Source organism: Peromyscus eremicus, chromosome 22 (assembly GCF_949786415.1).
Source record: "Peromyscus eremicus chromosome 22, PerEre_H2_v1, whole genome shotgun sequence".
Classification (NCBI taxonomy): domain Eukaryota; kingdom Metazoa; phylum Chordata; class Mammalia; order Rodentia; family Cricetidae; genus Peromyscus; species Peromyscus eremicus.
The window spans coordinates 36,394,904-36,412,380 of NC_081437.1; the positions used below are offsets into that span (position 1 = coordinate 36,394,904).

Here is a 17,477-nt window from a genome sequence, read left to right on the forward strand (position 1 = left end):
CAGGGAATCCCGGACATCCTCTCCTCTCTGCCTTCCCAGCACCGGCTGACGAAGGTACAGCACATTACCACACCCAGCTTTTTCGGAGGCCGAACCCAGCTCCTCGTGCTTGCAAGACAAGCACTTTACTGACTGAGTCACCTTCCAGCCCTGCTCCCTTTTCTTCAAAAAGACTTAAGTCCAGATTCACAGGCAGGAAGTGGCCCTTGCGATTTCTGAACCGTGTTACTGAAAAGTCTGTGCTTTGACCCACCGCCTTCTGCATATTTAAAATATTTTATACGAAACCATAAACATGCAGAGAGACAGGAGACAGTCTGTGGAACAGGGGTCAGCGAGATGCTTCCGCGGTAAGGAAAGGCACCTGCACCAGGCCTTCCGACCTGGAGTCAGTGTTCAGAATCCATGTGGTGAACGAGGGAGAGAATGGGCTCCCTGACCTCTGACCTCCACATGCATGCTGTGACACAGGCACATGCATGTGGGCGTGCACACGCACCAATAAATAAATGTGGGGGAAAAAGAAATCCGAAAGGGGAAATAAAATGAATAAGAAAGGAGAAAAAGAAGGCAGTCTTTGTAAACAAGAAAAATTACCAAAGCACTGCACACTTCAGTTTCCAACCAAATGGAAAAATCCAAACTTCTCTCACCCTGGGCCAGGCGGCACAATTCCTAACTCAAAGATGGCTGCCTGGGAAGTTACACTTAGTTCCCCGATTCCAGGAAGTCTCTGACCCAAAGTGCAATTCCCTTGACAAGAGGATTTCGCAGTAATCCTACCCAAACCTCGCCTCCCTTGCGTCCCAGCGTCAAGTCTCTATTCAGAGCAGCCGGATCCCAGGCTCAGCCTGAATGCAGAGCCTCCGGGAAGGGTCTTACAGTCTTGCTTCCATGTTCTTACTCAGACACATCTGCTTCCTATTTGTGAAAATCCTTTTCAACTTAGGAGACTTCAAAAGTTATCAAAAAGGGCTGACTCACCCTAACTTGGCATTTAAAAACTGCCTCCTTGATCAGATAAAACACAACCACACCAGTGGGTGGGACAAAGCCGGAAATAGACGCACACTTTATGAAGGACAGCGGCCAGAAGACCCCAAGAAACAGCACAGCACTCACTGTCTCACGCAGTAGCATCATGGAAGAATATGCCGGGCCATCGTGGGCATCCTGGGCCAAACCAAGTGATACCATACTGGTTTAGGCATTCACCAAAGGCCAGCAAAAAAGGCAACACCCCACCCCCCATGTTGTCACTGGGGGAGCGGGGCGGAGGTAAGGTGCTCAACAGAGGCAGAGTTTATCTGACAATCAGAGCAACCACTCTGTCCCCACTCTGTCCTTAACTAGCCCCATAACCCTGGACTCTGCTGTCACATGACCAGCCAAGGCAGAGGACCTTCAGGTCACTTCCAACTCCAGACCCTTGAGATGTTCCGTCCACAGTGGATGAGGAGGATGAGCCCCAAACCTTACTGTCTTTACTACAGATAAGATGAGGGAAACAGACAGGAGTCTGGGGCCACACACTCCTTCCCCAGCACCCATCTAAAGTCTGGGCATGGCATCGCGCACTGTAACCCCAGTGCTGAGGAGACAGAGACAAGAGAATCGTTGGGGTCGGCTTGCCCTCAGCCAGTCTAGAAAGTTGGTGAGCCACGGATTTAGTGAGAGACTGTCTCTCACTAAATAAAAGGTGGAGAGTGACTGGGGGAGATACCCATATCAACCTCTGGCTTACACACACACACACACACACACACACACACACACACACACACACGAAAATACATTTATCAGTCTACTTTCTATAAACGCTGTTACTTTAAAGGTACCATGTAGCCTCATTCAATTTGGCCTGGGAACTTGGTAGACACAGAGACCCCCTTCCTCCTCCCTCCTCCCCACAAGCACCCTAGGGGAGCCACTGCACACAGAAGCCCTGGAGTCCCTCTCTCAGACACTGCTTCACACCACAGCCATGCTGGAATCCCTCACGCTCCAAAGCCCACTGGGACAGGCCCCATGGCTGAGGATTTGGAACACCTCCGCTTGGGTGGGTCTGACACCAGAACTGCTCTCCAGTGCTCCCGGGTATTCACATGATCAACCAGGATAACACCATCCCATGAAAGGACTGGTCTCCGACACTTCAATGCACCTCAGGTCTCCTTCAGCTCCCAAACTCTGAGATTATGAAACCCGCCTCAGTCCATGATTTCCTCCTTGAAGAGTTCGGATCCTCTTACATGCGTTACTAACTGAAGGAGTATTTTACAGAGGCAGAGGCCTATCAGGTAGAATATTCACTATCCACAGATCTTGCTACTCAACAAGGTCAAAGTTGGTCAGAAGTGTTCTCAGAATGAACACCTCTGTATGAACCAGTGTGCCCAGGCTGAGATTCCAGTTGTGACTCTGAACTGCACTACATGCAACCCCTTGAGATCATACCATAATAGTCACCTCTGCTCCTGACACCTGGGGCATGCATATACTTAATGCATAGTTTTTATTATTACTGTTTTCCTGGTTTCTCTGCGTAGCCCTGGCTGTCCTGGAACTGACTCTGTAGACCAGCCAGGATCAAGAGATCCGCCTGCCTCTGTCTCCCAGTGCTGGGATTAAAGGTGTGCGCCACCACCACCGCCCAACTCCAATATGTTTTTAATAAAAGAGAAAACAGGGAGCGTTTTCATAGTTCAGCATTTCCATTTTCTACAAGCTGTCTAGCCTGGGCTTGATGACTGGGTCCTAGGGCCACACTGTTGTCTAGCTATGCTCAGAGGGCTGAGGGAGAGCTGCAGGTCAACTTCCAGCTGTCTCTGCAACTTCGGGAAGTAGCAAGACACCCAAACACATAAAGTAATTTAAAGAGCGATTGATTCCGCATCCCAAATGACTAAGAATGGACCAAGGCATTGAAGTCTGTATAAAATAGACATTCCGACTATTCTTGGGGGCAGACAAATGCCCTGTTGATAGCATCACAGGCCAAACTCCAAAGTCTCTTACAGAAGCCAAAGAGAAAGATGAACGCTACACACCCAACTTCTCCTCTATGAAACACGTGGATGCACACGAGTGTGCAGGCACAAGCATGCACGCATACATGCACCACATCCAATTCTACAGCTAAAAGTCTGCAAAAAGGCACACACACACACACACACACACACACACACACACACACACACACACACCACACGTTCCCTTCTTCAGAGTCCTGGGAAGGCCTCTGCGTGGAAGGAGCCTTCAGTGCTGACTTGTGTTGCTACACTTCCTTGTGGCTTATTTTGAGGGAAAGTGTGATGTTATTCAACCAATCAAAATATTAATCTCAAAAGATTACAACTAAAGTTCCCACCCAAAATGGTTATAAGGGAAATAAAAACTAAAAAAAGAAAAAAACAAACCAAACCCCTAACCACAAAACCAATGACTGAATAGGCTAAAGATGTTCTGCAAGATTCTTTTTAAACGTCCAGCCCATTTTTCTCGGACAGTTCCTCATTCCTGGTTGAGAATTCACACGCTCAGAATACTTCAGATTTTCATTGGTTTGCAAAGGGCAGCTTGAAAGTGAGGGAATGTACATTAGCTGACTGGGGATGTCAGGGGGTTTCATCCGTATGCTCTCCCAGACCCCGAACTGCTGTGCGAGGATTCTCCCAGAAGCATCACGGGAGCCCCTTGATACTGAACACACAGCTGGCTGCTCCTCCCATGGCCACCCTCCGAGGAAGAAGAGGAGCAAGAGGAATAAGGAGGCAGGGCATGCACTCAGAAGTGACTGCCCAGGAGCCATATCCCAGCGGGCAAAGCAGAGGAGACTAAAAATTCAGTTTATAAGCCTCTAACTCATCCAGTCCTCTGGGGGCTTTTCTTCTTTTTCCCTCTTAACCACAAGCTGAGCACAATCCCAGCAACACCCCCGGACTGTGAAGAGACTAGCCCGGCATGTAAGCTGACAAGTGCGTCTAACTGTAGGGAGAAAGTCGGGAAGTCCGAACCACACATTTAATTCATGGAAAGGGCTCATCCATAAAACACCCAGGATTCAAGGCTGGACATGGCTCAGAGGTCTAGCACCCGGGCCCCCCAGCCTTTGGAAAACAAAACACCTGGACTCCATCAGCCAAAAGTTACAAAACTTCCAAGGAGCTGAGCCAGGTCCTGAATGGCAGTATTGATTAGTGTGGTGTTCACTATCCCTTGGTGTTTCCCTTGAATGACCGAAAGTCTGGCCTTGAAAGCACCGCAGTGGTGGGTGGTGACCATCACCCCGTGTTTCTGTGGAAGTACAAGGAGTATGACCACCAACTGGCATCATTTTGGCTTTTTTTTCCACTGAGAGATTTAGGTAGAAGGTTGCATGCTGCCCTAAGTTCCTGCCGTGGAGGTGAAAACAGTTTCTTAGGGCTTTCATGATGCAGTGTGCTCAAACGATACAATACAGTAAGGAAGTCGTCACAGCGTGACTCACTCAACAAGAGGAATCACGCTTTGATTCGGATTGGTTTTCTTTCTTAAGGGATGAAGATTTCACTCGGGGGCCCAATTGTCCAAGAGAAAGAGAAACAGTAAAACACAAGCTGTACCAGAACTGACTCGTCGGTGACACCTGAGGGGACAGAAGGGACTGTGAGAGCAAGCCCCGTGCCCAGACCCGGGATGTGCCTGCAGACACCATGGGTGCCATGGGAAGTGACAATCTGAGCAGTGATGTGGGCAGAAACAGTGACTCCCGGGAACCCCGCTCTCTGCACAGGCCGCTTGAACTTCACCCTATAAGGAGCTGTCTCCTGCCGGGTCTGATGGCACACGCCTTCCACACGGGCTCTGGGGACGGAACCCAGGTCGTCTTCACACGTGCAGAGCAAATGCTTTACCCACTGTGCTGGTGAGACCAATAAGGAATTGCCTCACCAGATAGGCCTGTGGGCATGCCTAGGAGGCCATATTCTTACCTACTAACTGGTGTAAGGAGGGCTGTCTTAGGTTTTTATTGCTGTGAAGAGACACCATGACCACGGCAACTCTTATAAAGGAAAACATTTAATTGGGGCTGGCTTGCAGTTTCAGGGGTTTAGTCCATTATGATCATGAAGGGGAGCATGGCAGTGTGCAGGCAGACGTGGTGCTGGAGCTGAGAGTGCTATATCTGACAGGCAACAGGAAGTCGACTGTCACACTGAGGGAAGCTTGAGGAAAGAGACCTCAAAGCCTGTCCCCACAGTGACCCACTTCCTCCAGCAAGGCCACATCTCCTAATAGTGCCACTCCCTTTGGAGGCCATTTTTTTCCAAACCACCCAAAGGGCCCAGCCCACTGTGGGTGATGTCATCCATAGGCAGGTGGGCCTGGGCTGTAGAAGAACCCTCCCCACATTGCTTTCAGTCATGGAGTTTCCTCGCAGCATAGAAACCCTAACTGAGACGATAATTACACTACCCCACCACCGTAGCTTCACAGTGCAGCTCGAGACGGGTAAGGACTACAGCTCTCCTAGTCTCCAACGTGACCTTGGAGCCGCAGAGCACAAGTCTACCATTGCTTCCCAGGCCATGCTGCATCCTCACATGTCAGCTCCCTCTTCAGACCAGGCTGTCTCAGTGGCCTCTTTCCCACCTAAACTCACAGCAGCTGCTCAGAGGGTTAAGGAGAACGGCCCAACTCAAACAGGCTTTGCCAAAATATCCAGCAGCCGACGAATCCCTGGCTGAAAATTCGGCTTCCCTGGAACTCCTAAGGACATGGTGCTTTTGCCTTGCTGATGACAGACCCAAGAGCAGAGTTTTGGCTTTACTAATGATGAGCATCCTAGTCTGGAGAATGCCTCAGGCCTGCCTGCTCCAATCATGCCTGTCCCCTCCCAGAGCTGCTCAGGCGATTGGCTGGCTAGCTGATGAGTTAGGGAAGCCAGTTATCTGCCAAGTGGCCTCTCAAGCCAGTTTTTCTGCCCTAGTAGCAAAGCATTGGTTCTATGTGTAATACTCCCTGGAAGGATGTTAGAAGTGAGTCAGACTTGTCCAGAAATGTTCAGGGGTAAACCAATGGCATGTTGCTCTTACACTGCAGACTGACTTGTGGGAAAAGCTTGGTTTCGGAGCTGAGAGCCCCTCATTTGCTTGTGACCTGCGCATTAAGACGTGGTTATAAAGTTCTAACTGCCCCGTGCACATCACAAAGCCCCGATGGAGGGGAAAGGAAAAAGTAGGTGGGTTCAGCTGGGGAAGACGCTTTGGTAAGGTTACCATGGTAACTGGAGACAGTTGGACATTCTCTATATGCGCTGATCCTCCTCACAGATGCCACATGGTCTCTGGTTCTCAGGATCTTCACTAGAGACAGACAGGGCCAAGCCGTGAGGTTCAGGGTTAGGATGGCAAAGCCCTGGTAGGTCCAGCTCTCAGGACTCCAGAACCAGTGCCTTCCCTGGCCACTCACGGAGAGGTACCGATGGAAAACTGGAGACGTGGGAAGGTGGGGAAAACGGACAGCCAGACAGAACACGGGGCAGAAGGTCACCTTGATCATGAGGCAGGAAGTTAAAGGTCTCCGTATTTCAAACCAAACGGCTGCTCTCTGCCAAACTTCCTACTTGTTGCACATAAGTCACAGGACTCAGCTGATGGCCACACGGCTTCAGCAGACAGAGACAGCCATCTTGGGTACAGTCCCAGGGGTCTTGGGGATCTGACTCATTTTTTATATCAAAATTCAACTCAGTCAAATACAGAGAATATCTACCATAAGATCCTTTCTAGAATGTAATCTATCTTCTAAGAGAAAGTAGAAACTTTCTCTTAGTAGAAAGTAGGATAAGTTCAAATTTACTTAACCAAATCAGTGGAAAGATCTAAGCAGCTCTTCACGGGGAGAAACTGGCCGACAGCTGAAATGAAAATAATTCCCCCTCGTTTCTAATAGCACTACTTAAAGAGAATAAAATCACCATTTTCCCAGTGCATTTCAAGGAAGTTGAGAACCTGGATCGAAGCTGATGGGGTAGGCAAGACTTTAAACTATAAATCACGACCCAGTTCTTGGCGAGGTCTAATTAGCAGGGAACATTTATTGGGCTTTACGCTGCCCTCCTCCCCCGACTCTGAGCAGAACAAACAAACAGACCCGCCTCCCCCTGGGCTCTGCCTCCTTCCCGCCCTGGCTGCCCAGTCCACGTGCAGTTAATGAGTGCGTGGCGCTGAGACGGTATCGGGACTGAGTCACCCGCTCAGCCCCATCCAGTTCCACCTCTGATGCGCCAGATAATCCAGGGTGCGTCCCACCTGCCCCTGCTCTGTCGGGGGGTGGGGGTGGGTGGGTGGTGGCGGCTGCATGGCCTAACCACACCACGACGACAAGGCCACTGTCACCGCGAACTGCCCAACGGCTCAGAGGGCTGCCAGGGCACAGCTGAACCCTTCTGCGGCTTCTCAGCCGATCAAATGACCATCGAGAGGAAAGAGCCCAGCGGGCGGGAAGGGGTGGGGCGGGCAGGGCCGTGGGAGGAGAAAAGGGCCTGAATCGCAGTCTTCCCACGGCCGGCCGGGAGGGCGTTCCCTGAAGGTAGAACAAGCTCCGAGTCAGCAAGGCTGTTGCCACAGCCCGCTTCCCACACCGCCCACACGGTGTCTCGGTTTCTGTGCCGTGCAGAGAGCCAGGGGAAAAGTCACCGAGATAAAAAGAGAGGCGCGGAGGAGAAAACACTCAGAGGGACCAGCCTGCCCCCTTTCCTCCATGTTCCATGTGCAAGACCTGCTGAACCTAAGGACACTTGGCAGATGTGTCCCAAATCAGCAGAGTGCGTGCCCTGAAATATGCAGCCCTGTGTGGGGGCGTGACTCCAGGCAAACACAGACCACATTCCATCCCCAGAGCACACAACAGGACAGGTGAGCGGGCACAGGGGTCACAAAGGAGACTCGAAGGCAGGCAAGCTGACTGTCAACCCAGTGTTCGAGAAGCTAAAGGCACAGAGTCCGTGGATTACGGCAGAGGGCCTGGGGGGGGGGGGGTGAGACCTGTGGGAAAGGCTTCTAGTCACAAGAACCCCTGACTCCAAGGCCACACGTTGCCTCCAAATCTCTACTCCGTCAGGTGGCTGTTCTGATTCAGGTTTAAAAGTGGCAAATCTACTAAAATAAATAAATAAATAAAAAACAAAGCAAAACACATGAGTGGCAAACCTGCCTGAAAGGGCAGAGAGCCACAGAAGGGATTTCCAGGAAGAAACACGAGATGGCAGGTTAAGTTGACAAGCTGTCAAAGTCTCCACAGAGGCGCTCATTGTCTCCTCAGAGTGGCGGGGCGGGGGAAGGGCAAAAATTCACTCCACCCCACCCCCCCCAAAGAAAACACGTAACTCCAGCGACAGCACAAACGGTGTCTAAATGGACAGGGCTGCCTCAAACTCGTTCACAGGATACAGGTCTCACTACCAAACGGAGGCTTTCTTAGCTGCCAAGTGCCTCCGCGGCAGTCCGAGACACCTTCGGCCGGCCCTCACCCTCAGGCACACGCTGAATAAATGCTCACATTGTTACCGTGGGTTCTAAAGTCTCGCCGTGACTCGGAGTGTTTCAGTTTACAACTAACAGAACCTCTTGCTCAGACACTGCGGTGTGCACACGCACTGACATAATGGGGCAGCAAAGCCCCCAAAGACCCAGCTTTTACAGGAAGAGCCTCAAAGAGAAATCATCCTTGCTGTGGTACCCAGAGCAGCGGCCTCAAGGAAATGATCTTGGCGTTTTTAATACAGATCCGCTCTCAGACGCCTCACTGTATAAAGACATGTAGCGCTCTCCTTGGTGGATGTTTTTTAACATTTTTACTTTAATGAGCGTTTTATCTTTATTTATTTACTTAATGTGTGTGGGTGTGGTGTGCACACCCAGAGGCCAGAGCAGGATGAACTATTTCTACTCTGTCAACAAACACTCTGTCTTTATTCCCTTGAGACAGGGTCTCTCTTGGAACTGGCCGGAGCTAGCCCAGAAACCAGCAAAGCCTAGCAATCCTGTCTTTGCCGTTCACAACAGTTTCCGGAGCTAGCCCAGAAACCAGCAAAGCCTAGCAATCCCGTCTTTGCCGTCCACAACTGGACAGATGTGTACAAGCACACCGGCTTCAGCCGGGTGCTTGAATTCAGGTCCTGGAGTTCCTCAACCCTAAACGTGTTTTCAACTACACAAGAGGAAAATCTTTGCAGTCAAATGAACGTCAAGCAGGTGGCCACCGCCAGTGTCCTGGGGGTGGAAGGCTAGGAGTCCGTGTATAGATAACCCATGGTCTGCCTGGGCTCCGAACGTCACTTCCTTGCTGTAATTCTAAGGATATTTAACATTTAGGATATGGGTGTGGGGATGTGGAGGTCAGAGGAGAAAGTGTGGGGTCTGTTTTCTCCTTACGCCAGGTGGATCCAGGGGGTTGAACTGGGCTTGCTGTTTGCCAGGCAAAGGCACCTTGCTGGCCCATGTCCTTTCTTTTAAAAGTAACAGTGTTTCCTGATGTGTTTCCACTTAAGCAGCCCGGCAAGTCTACACTTCAAGTCCCCTGCCCATGATTTCATTACAATTACAAGCATAATATGTGACTCATTTCTCTCTTCCCTCCTGCCCTCCCATTCACATTGGAAATTTAAAGTTGTAAAACAAAACAAACCTGTCCCAGCTTAACGCAACCAAACATGGCACCGCCTTATTTTAATATTGCCCGATTGATGCTTCACTAGAATGGAATCCCTTTAAATGCAAGTGTGTTCAGTCTAAACACATTAAAAAAAAACACTCTCACAATGAATTCCAAACATTATGCTCAGACAAAACAACAAACTGTCATTAAACTCAGAAGCCCAGCACCCCACAAGCACACACAAAACATCCCAAGTTCAAGTTACCAGAGGGGCCACACCCCTTCCACAGCCCAGCCTTGCTGGTCCCTCCCCGGGAACTCCACTGGCTCTTGGGGAGACCAGGAGAACAAATGAAAGACGACGTCACTCCACCTAAACACAAGAGCCCTCATGGTAAAGCTTATGGGACCTCAAGGTAGGCGTCAAATCGTTTTAATCCTCTTTATTTTGTAACATGAGCCTTTCCATGACAGAACAGTTGTGTTCCAGAACAACCGCCCAGAGTCCTACGAGTACCTTCTCAGAGCAGCTGGGCTGCAGCGAGCTGTGAAAGCATACAGTCTGACCCCACAGCTTTTCCAGGGACAGGATGCTGTGCCTCTGACCGCCCTCGCCCCTGCCCTAACCCCTCAGCCTGTGCCCTGCGTGGAAGGCAAGAAACGGGAGGGAGCTAACTAGGGAGACCCATCACACCCACAGACAATGGGTCCCAGCATGGAAAGCTGCGGTCCCATTGGTCAGTGAGCAGCCTGGTCACACACTGAGACGAATCAGCCTCCTTCTCAAAGAGCCCTGATGGCAACTCACGAATCGCACCAGGGGGCTTACAGCACAGTGGTGGGAAAAGACCCCAAGCCCTGGCAGCCTTAAGCCTTAAGCCTCGGGAGGCACAACTCGCAAAGCACACTAGGTTCTATGCGCGCGCTCCCTGGTATCACCCACCCCGGGGGCCTGGCCCACACCTCACAGGGAACTCTTTGGTATTGGTAGTTCTGAGAGGGACATGCGAATGTAGCCACAACACAATCTACCTTAAAGGCTTTAGATCAGTACTAGGGAAACTTACTGGTTAGAGATTCTGTATCCCCGGAGTCCATCACACCCTTAATAGTTTAATATTCACAAAGATCGTGTCTAGAGCAAACAGCAAAGACAGCCGGAGCTGTGCGCTGAACCGCCGCCATCTTCTTTGCCCTTCTGGCTACTTGGTTGTGACCAGAGCCACGTCCAGGCCGCCGCCGCCAGATGGCCTTCCTTGGTGCTGCTGTCCAGGACCGGTTGCTTTTTGGTTTATAATCTCCACTCCTCTGCAGCTGACTATCACCCAAGTGTTTTCTAGAGTCATTTCTATTAGTGAGTCCGCAATGCTGTTCTGAAAGGGTTAAGCGCTGCTACATGGTGCTGGGTGGAGTGTGAACATGGCAAGACTCCCCAGCACAGCCCAGCCTGTGAGGGACAGCTCAGTACAGTATGAGTGACAGCCCAGCACAGTATCAGTGGCAACCCAGCCTGTGAGTGACAGCCCAGCACAGTATGAGTGACAGCCCAGCCTGTGAGGGACAGCTCAGTACAGTATGAGTGACAGCCCAGCACAGTATGAGTGACAGCCCAGCCTGTGAGTGACAGCCCAGCACAGTATGAGTGACAGCCCAGCACAGTATGAGTGGCAGCCCAGCCTGTGAGGGACAGTTACACACAGAACTTAGTTCTCTCACTTCTCTTCCCACTATTTATTTTAGACCTCTGGGCTTCCTCTTCCTACCACTAACCAAATCTTGGTGCTGCTGTAAACACTTAAGGTTTATGACCCAAGCCAGATAAGAGCAGACTCTAGGCCAGGAGCTCCAGCAGACCCACAATCCTTCCCTCTTACTAGGACTATTGTAGAGACCTTGACTGAGACTTTCGTCTCCAAACTTCATGTGTGAAGTAACGCACACATTTCCCCTTGACATGGTGATGCCATACTGAAGGTCTTAGGCTACTCCACAAGAGCCCATTTAATGCATGGCCTAGGTGAGCTGCGGTTACAGTGGTACCGCCCGGAACCCCAGACCTGGAGTCAGGCAGGAGTCTGCGGCTAGCCTTGCTGTAGCATCAGCCACTAGATGGCCCAAGCCTGGCTCCTGCAGGGTGGGAGGATCTGCTGGCTCATGGGGGAGCCCGTGCAGCTGAGCACGCGCCCACTCTGTGGTATGCCAGCTCCTCTCCTCCTCTTTTTTCTCTGGCCCTCATGTCTTTCCCTACGAATCCTACACTTGAGCACCTTGCCAATCTTTGAAGGTCCAAATGCAGACACTGCTGCTTCCTGCTGAACTACGTCCAGTAGCCCAGCTTGGCCACAGAGTGTTAGGGAAGAAATCAGAGCCTCTGCCTAGAGGAACTGTAACCTGTCCGTCAACTTCTAAGTCTTTAGAAAGGCGTCCAGCTGCCAATGAACGTCTTTCACTATGCAGTCCTAGCTGGCCCTGGACTCGCCATGTCGACCTGTCTGGCTTCAAACACAGAGGTTTGCCTGTCTCAGCCTCCTGAATGCTGGGATAAAAGGCATGTGCCACCACACCCAGACATTCCTAGTTTTCAAAGCACTTCCCTTTCTACCTCTGCTTTAAAAACAAATGGCTGTTCCCCTAACGCTTCTGTGGCACCAGCGGGTTCCTGCTTACATCCATGAACTGCCTGTGCACAGGCACACTATGAGTTGAGTCCAGGCTGGAGCAGTGTTTTCCCAAGTAGCACACCAGTCAAGACATTCATGATTTACCTTTGTGTGTTCTCAAAACAATGACATCCAATTAAGAGGCAGAAGCCCATGAACAGGTAGGACTCAGAGAAAGACACTGGTCAGAATCCTGGACCTACTCATGCTGGCATGCCAGAGAGTGGACGTTACCATTAGAAGTCAGAGCAAAGGAATGCCATACATCTCCCAGCAACCTGGACGTTTGTGCGAGACAATCAGGAATTAAGATATACTGGGCTGGAGTATAGCTCACGAGTAGAGCACTTGCCTAGCAAGCATGAAGCCCTGGGTCTATTTCTCAGCACTACTAAGAAAACAATGAATTAATTAAAAACGAACATATCTAAGTGAGAACAAGAAAGGGAGCCATTTAAGAAGGTAGATACTTTCATAAAGTAAGTAAGTAAACAAAACACCCCGACTCTACAGGATTCTGCACGCACACCTACTCACTCTAGCCACCTCGAGGCATTAATTACTTTAAGTATGAAAACAGAAGCATGGACTTGGCTGGGGAGAGCAAAGAATCGACTTGCTGGATTCCAGCACACGCTTGAAACTGATGTCTGGTATCAGCTTCAAAAGGGAGCAGCCTCATTAAGAAATGGCACACCACCACGTCCCCGGAGAAGGAGAGGGTTGTGCGCAGACTCTGAGTGGGTAAAAGGAGGGAGCCCACGCTGCCTCTGCATTAGCGGGAGCACGGGAGCAGTTCTGTCCGGGGCAGGTCCCCGTCAACCTTCAGCACACAGCCTGCCGCCCCTGTTTTCTCAGCCTTCCTTATCCCCACCCTCGAGTGACACATGAGGTTCGCAGAGTGCCCTGCCCATACGCAGGTCCTTCCAGCCCAGATCGCCAAGGCCCTGACAAGTGCTTATTAACGCCGGCCACACCCAACAGACAGCAGAACCGGCCTCATCAGCCTTTTGTTTTTTCAATGGTGGTAAAGGTGCAAACACACACAAACACACACACACACACACACACACACACACACCCTCCCCCAGCTAGAGACTGGCATAGGTCACAGTAAGTTAGACTAGAGAACTCGGTACAGTGCTTCCTTGCTGCGGCTCCACAGGTTCCCAGTGAAGCAGGAAACACTTCTCAGGAGCCCGAGACCAGAAGCGCCCAGAGGGCATGGCCAGCTCCTCTTACCTGGCTTCTTAGAAGCCGCACACTAAGTCCTATCGCAGTTTTAAGTTTCAAAATAACTGAGACAAACATACAAAGTGGCGGGCCTCTCTCAGCAGCCCCTCTAAAACGGAATCCAGTACCAGCTCTGGAGGGAGCAGCCAGCTGACATCTGGACGGAGCGGTGGGGGCTGGCAGGGGCGCTGTCGCGGCCCCCAGAGCTTTCTTGCAGACTATCTCACACAGTGGAAGGACGCCCTTTGCCTTAGACACAACCACCATGGCACAGCGGGACAGAACTAACTGCATGTGACTCCTGAGAACCTCATCATTTGATCTCTTTTCTTTTCTTTTTTTTTTCTTTTTTTGAGACAGGTTCTCAATTATGGAGTTCTGGCTCTGACCTGGAACTCACTACGTAAAAGAGGCTGGCTTGGAACTTACAGAAATCCACCTGCCTCTGCCGCCTGAGTGCTGGGAGTAAAGGCGTGCACCACCACACCTGGCCACATTACTTGATTTTTAAAAGCAATTTTAAGCAATAGAAATTGAAGCAAGCCCTGATAACCATAAGCTTCCAATATAGTGTCTTGTCCCATGAATTAAAAAAGTTTCTTTTCTTTTAGGGAAAGCAGGCATGAGATGCTGGGGATCAGGCATGCTTTCTAAGGCCTACACTCTCCATAGAGACTAAAATTCTTCCTGAATAAACGGAAGAATGGAAAGGAGAGGGTGGAAAGGGCAGGAAGGCGATCAGACCGAGCACAGGAACCCTGAAGGAAAGCATCACTAATCTTACAACAAAAGCTCCTGGTAGACCTTCCCCAGCACCTGTCTAAGCTTCTGGGGCTCCGATTTCTCAAGTAACTACATGTCAGAACTCACTTGATATTTTTTTCTTTTTGTTTTTCTTGAGACAGGGTTTCTCTCTGTAGCCCTGGTTGTCTTGGAACTCACTCTGTAGACCAGGCTGGCCTGGAATTCAGAGATCTGCCTGCCTCTGCCTCCTGAGGGCTGGGATTAAAGGTGTGCGCCATCACTGCCCAGCAAAACTCCAATAATTTTAATGAATAGAATGGAGAGACTGTCATGGGAAGGGAGACATAACTTAAGAATATGCTTGCTTGTCCCTAAGAATCCCCTGAAAAGTCCCAGTGAAAATCATCCAAGTGACCCTCTGAATGGAGGCAACTGTCAACACAGGAGCCGGAAGGCTCCCCCGCGGTTGTTTGCTCACGGTGGGAAATGCACACTGCTGCTAACTTGGATTTACCCTTTCTGCAGGAACCCCACCTGGCTGCTGGGATGCTGCCGCACTAATCCTTACATCACGGAATGGGGGGAGGGCAGAGTATGAATGCTACTCCGCAAATGAGGAAGTGAAGCCGAGGGAAGGAGTGCCGGGGTGGACCCGGGGGGGTCAGGCAGGAGGCACTGGCAGGTGACACCCCAGCCTGGAGGCGTCACATACTGGACTCTGCGTCGTTGAGGGACATCAAGAAAAAAATGCTGCTTCCGAGGAGGGTGGGAACTGCAAGGACAGTTTCATAACCTCTAGGAGGGGACAAGTGTAAAACTACAAAACAGATCAGCTGTGAAATCGGGAAGCTCCTCCCACTTTTCAGACAGCTGGGAGGGACACGCCCTGGACGTTATGAAATACCTTCGCTTCGTCGTTGATGTCCCAGGTGAAGGAAATGGCATTGTAAGCAATCTCTTCAATGTTGCTGATAGTATTGAAGCTTTCTTTGTAGTCGGCTACATGAAGCATTGGAAGAGAAAAAGAAAGTCACAACTGTTAGTTTCAATGTGAGATCATGGCAGGCAAAGAAATACTCAGTTTTCTGCATTATCTTCTGGACAATTTAAATAAGCATTTTGTTGGGTTGAAAGAAATTCTAAAATAAAGGAGGAAAAAATAATCCCAGGACTCTTTTTTTTTTTTTTTTTTTTTAAATACAGGCAAGCTTAGATACAGTTAATTCCATTATCATTGGGTCAAAATTAGGAAGTTTAAGTCTAAAAAGTTTAAGCATGGTCTTAAGATCCCAAAACTGATCTCTGGAAGCAAGATTAGAACTCAGATCTTCTAAGCTGGGTGTAGAGGCACATGCCTATAATCCCAGAAACTGGGAGGCCGAAGCAGGAGGATTTTGGTGTGAATTCAAGGGCAGCCTGGGATATGCAAAGAGTTTGAAACCAGCCTGAGTAGATTGAAAGACCTTGTCCCAACAAAGAGAGAACTCGGCTCTTCTGATTCTTATAGAAAAGAGAGCATGAGAACTTCAGAAGATAGAGAAACAGGAGCCCCAGATGGACAACCATCTGTGGGTAGATGATGGCAGGAGCCCCCAGGTAGATGGCCACCTGTGGGTAGATGATGGTGTTGTGTAAGACTGGAAACCGGAAGGGAACAGAGGCTTTATGGAGCTGAACCCTGGGCATCCACCACTGGATTATTACAGACCAGTGAGATCAGCAACCTAGCTCAGGGCGTAGCTGGAGAAGTGGTTTCCTTTGGCACATTTGGAAATCTCTTTATCATTATCTCTAAAGAAGACCAAGCATCTCCTAAAGACGACATTACCACCCCCCAGAATGTGCCGACTGGGAGGTGCGGCTCGATGGTCCAGGGCTCATCTAGCAGGTGTGCCGGCCCACGCTCCATCCCCAGTGCAGCGGAGAAGGGGTCAGAAGAACCACAGGCTGAAAGTGGGACACTCCTACGTTAGCTGGCTAAAGTCCCTGGCTCCAGAGTCACACGGCAAACCACGGCCTGGGCACAGGCCCCGAGGAGGAAGTGAGGACAGAGCCCTGATTCCAGGAGGCACAGGACACTGCCTGGAACGCATCTGTGGCTGGCATCAGAATTCAAACGCTTTCGGCAGGAAGTTCATCAACGCCAAAAATAACCGGGTTTGGGGGGCTGGGCTCCGAGCCTCCGAGGGCAAAGGTGGGCTTCCGGCCACTCACCGATGTCGATGCACCTCTGCTTGGCCGTGTGCTGCCGGGAGTGCCAGTACTTCCAGTGCCTCAGCTGCTCTTCTCTGCTTTTGTCCTCGGCGAAAACCACCATGATCACGCTCTGGGGACGAGAACGCAGCATGGCGTGAGGACGCAGCACGGCGTGAGGAAACCGAGGGGCGAGCAGCTTCCGGGGAAGTCTTCATTACCAGATCTTACAGTTAAGGCTTAAAGCAACACTGTGGGGGACTAGAGAGATGGCCCAGTAGTTCTGAACACTTGCTGCTCTCCCAGAGGACCGGAGTTCTGTTCCCGGCACCCACATCCGGGCCTCTCACAACAGCCTGTAACTCCAGCTCCAAGGGAGCCGATGCCTCCAAGGGCATCTCCATCATGTGCAAACACTCACAGAGACATAGGAATAAAGGTAAAAATAATCCTTAAACACAGTCCACAAGCCCTGGCACTCTCAGGCCTGTACAAGAACCTGGAAGTATTAGGAACTAGGGTCCCTGACAGTAGCTTCTCGGAGAGCAGTATCAGGTGCAGAACTTACTCGAACTTTGCTGATCGGGTGGTGGACCCCTTCATTGCTGCTCACTTCCTTTAAGGTGACTGGATAGAACTGGCCTTTGTTCAGGTAAGTCATAGTGCTGTCCCCTTGCTTCTGCCGAAGTGACTTGGAGGCTTCTAGGGTATACTCAAAGTTGTTCCTACAGGACAAAGAAGCAACAGGTTTCCGGGCCAGTCTCTTGGAAACTTCTGGTACACCTTAGTCCTGAAGTGATGTGTGTGATGTGTGTGTGTGTGTGTGTGTGTGTGTATGTATGTATATGTGTGTGTGTGTGTGTGTATGTGTGTGTGTCAGGGGGGTTACTGAGACAGAAGACCATCAGCAAACATCCAGCGGACGACACCATGTTAGAAACAGCACGTGTCCTCTTTTTTTGAGAAACAGGATCCAAACACAAGTGCTTAGTGTCCATTGGTGAC

General features: G+C 50.5%; 1 protein-coding gene across 2 annotated transcripts in view; it reads right to left on the reverse strand.

Annotated features, from left to right (window-relative positions):
• Grhl1 (grainyhead like transcription factor 1) overlaps window positions 1-17,477 on the reverse strand; it is a 45,107-nt gene that overhangs the window by 15,829 nt on the left and 11,801 nt on the right. For both annotated transcript variants that reach the window (XM_059248283.1, XM_059248284.1), the window contains exons 6-8: window positions 17,041-17,197; window positions 16,494-16,605; window positions 15,184-15,278 (exon numbers count right to left, since the gene is read on the reverse strand). In XM_059248283.1, the coding sequence (XP_059104266.1) occupies window positions 15,184-15,278; window positions 16,494-16,605; window positions 17,041-17,197 (364 nt within the window). The remainder of the gene's footprint in view (window positions 1-15,183; window positions 15,279-16,493; window positions 16,606-17,040; window positions 17,198-17,477) is intronic.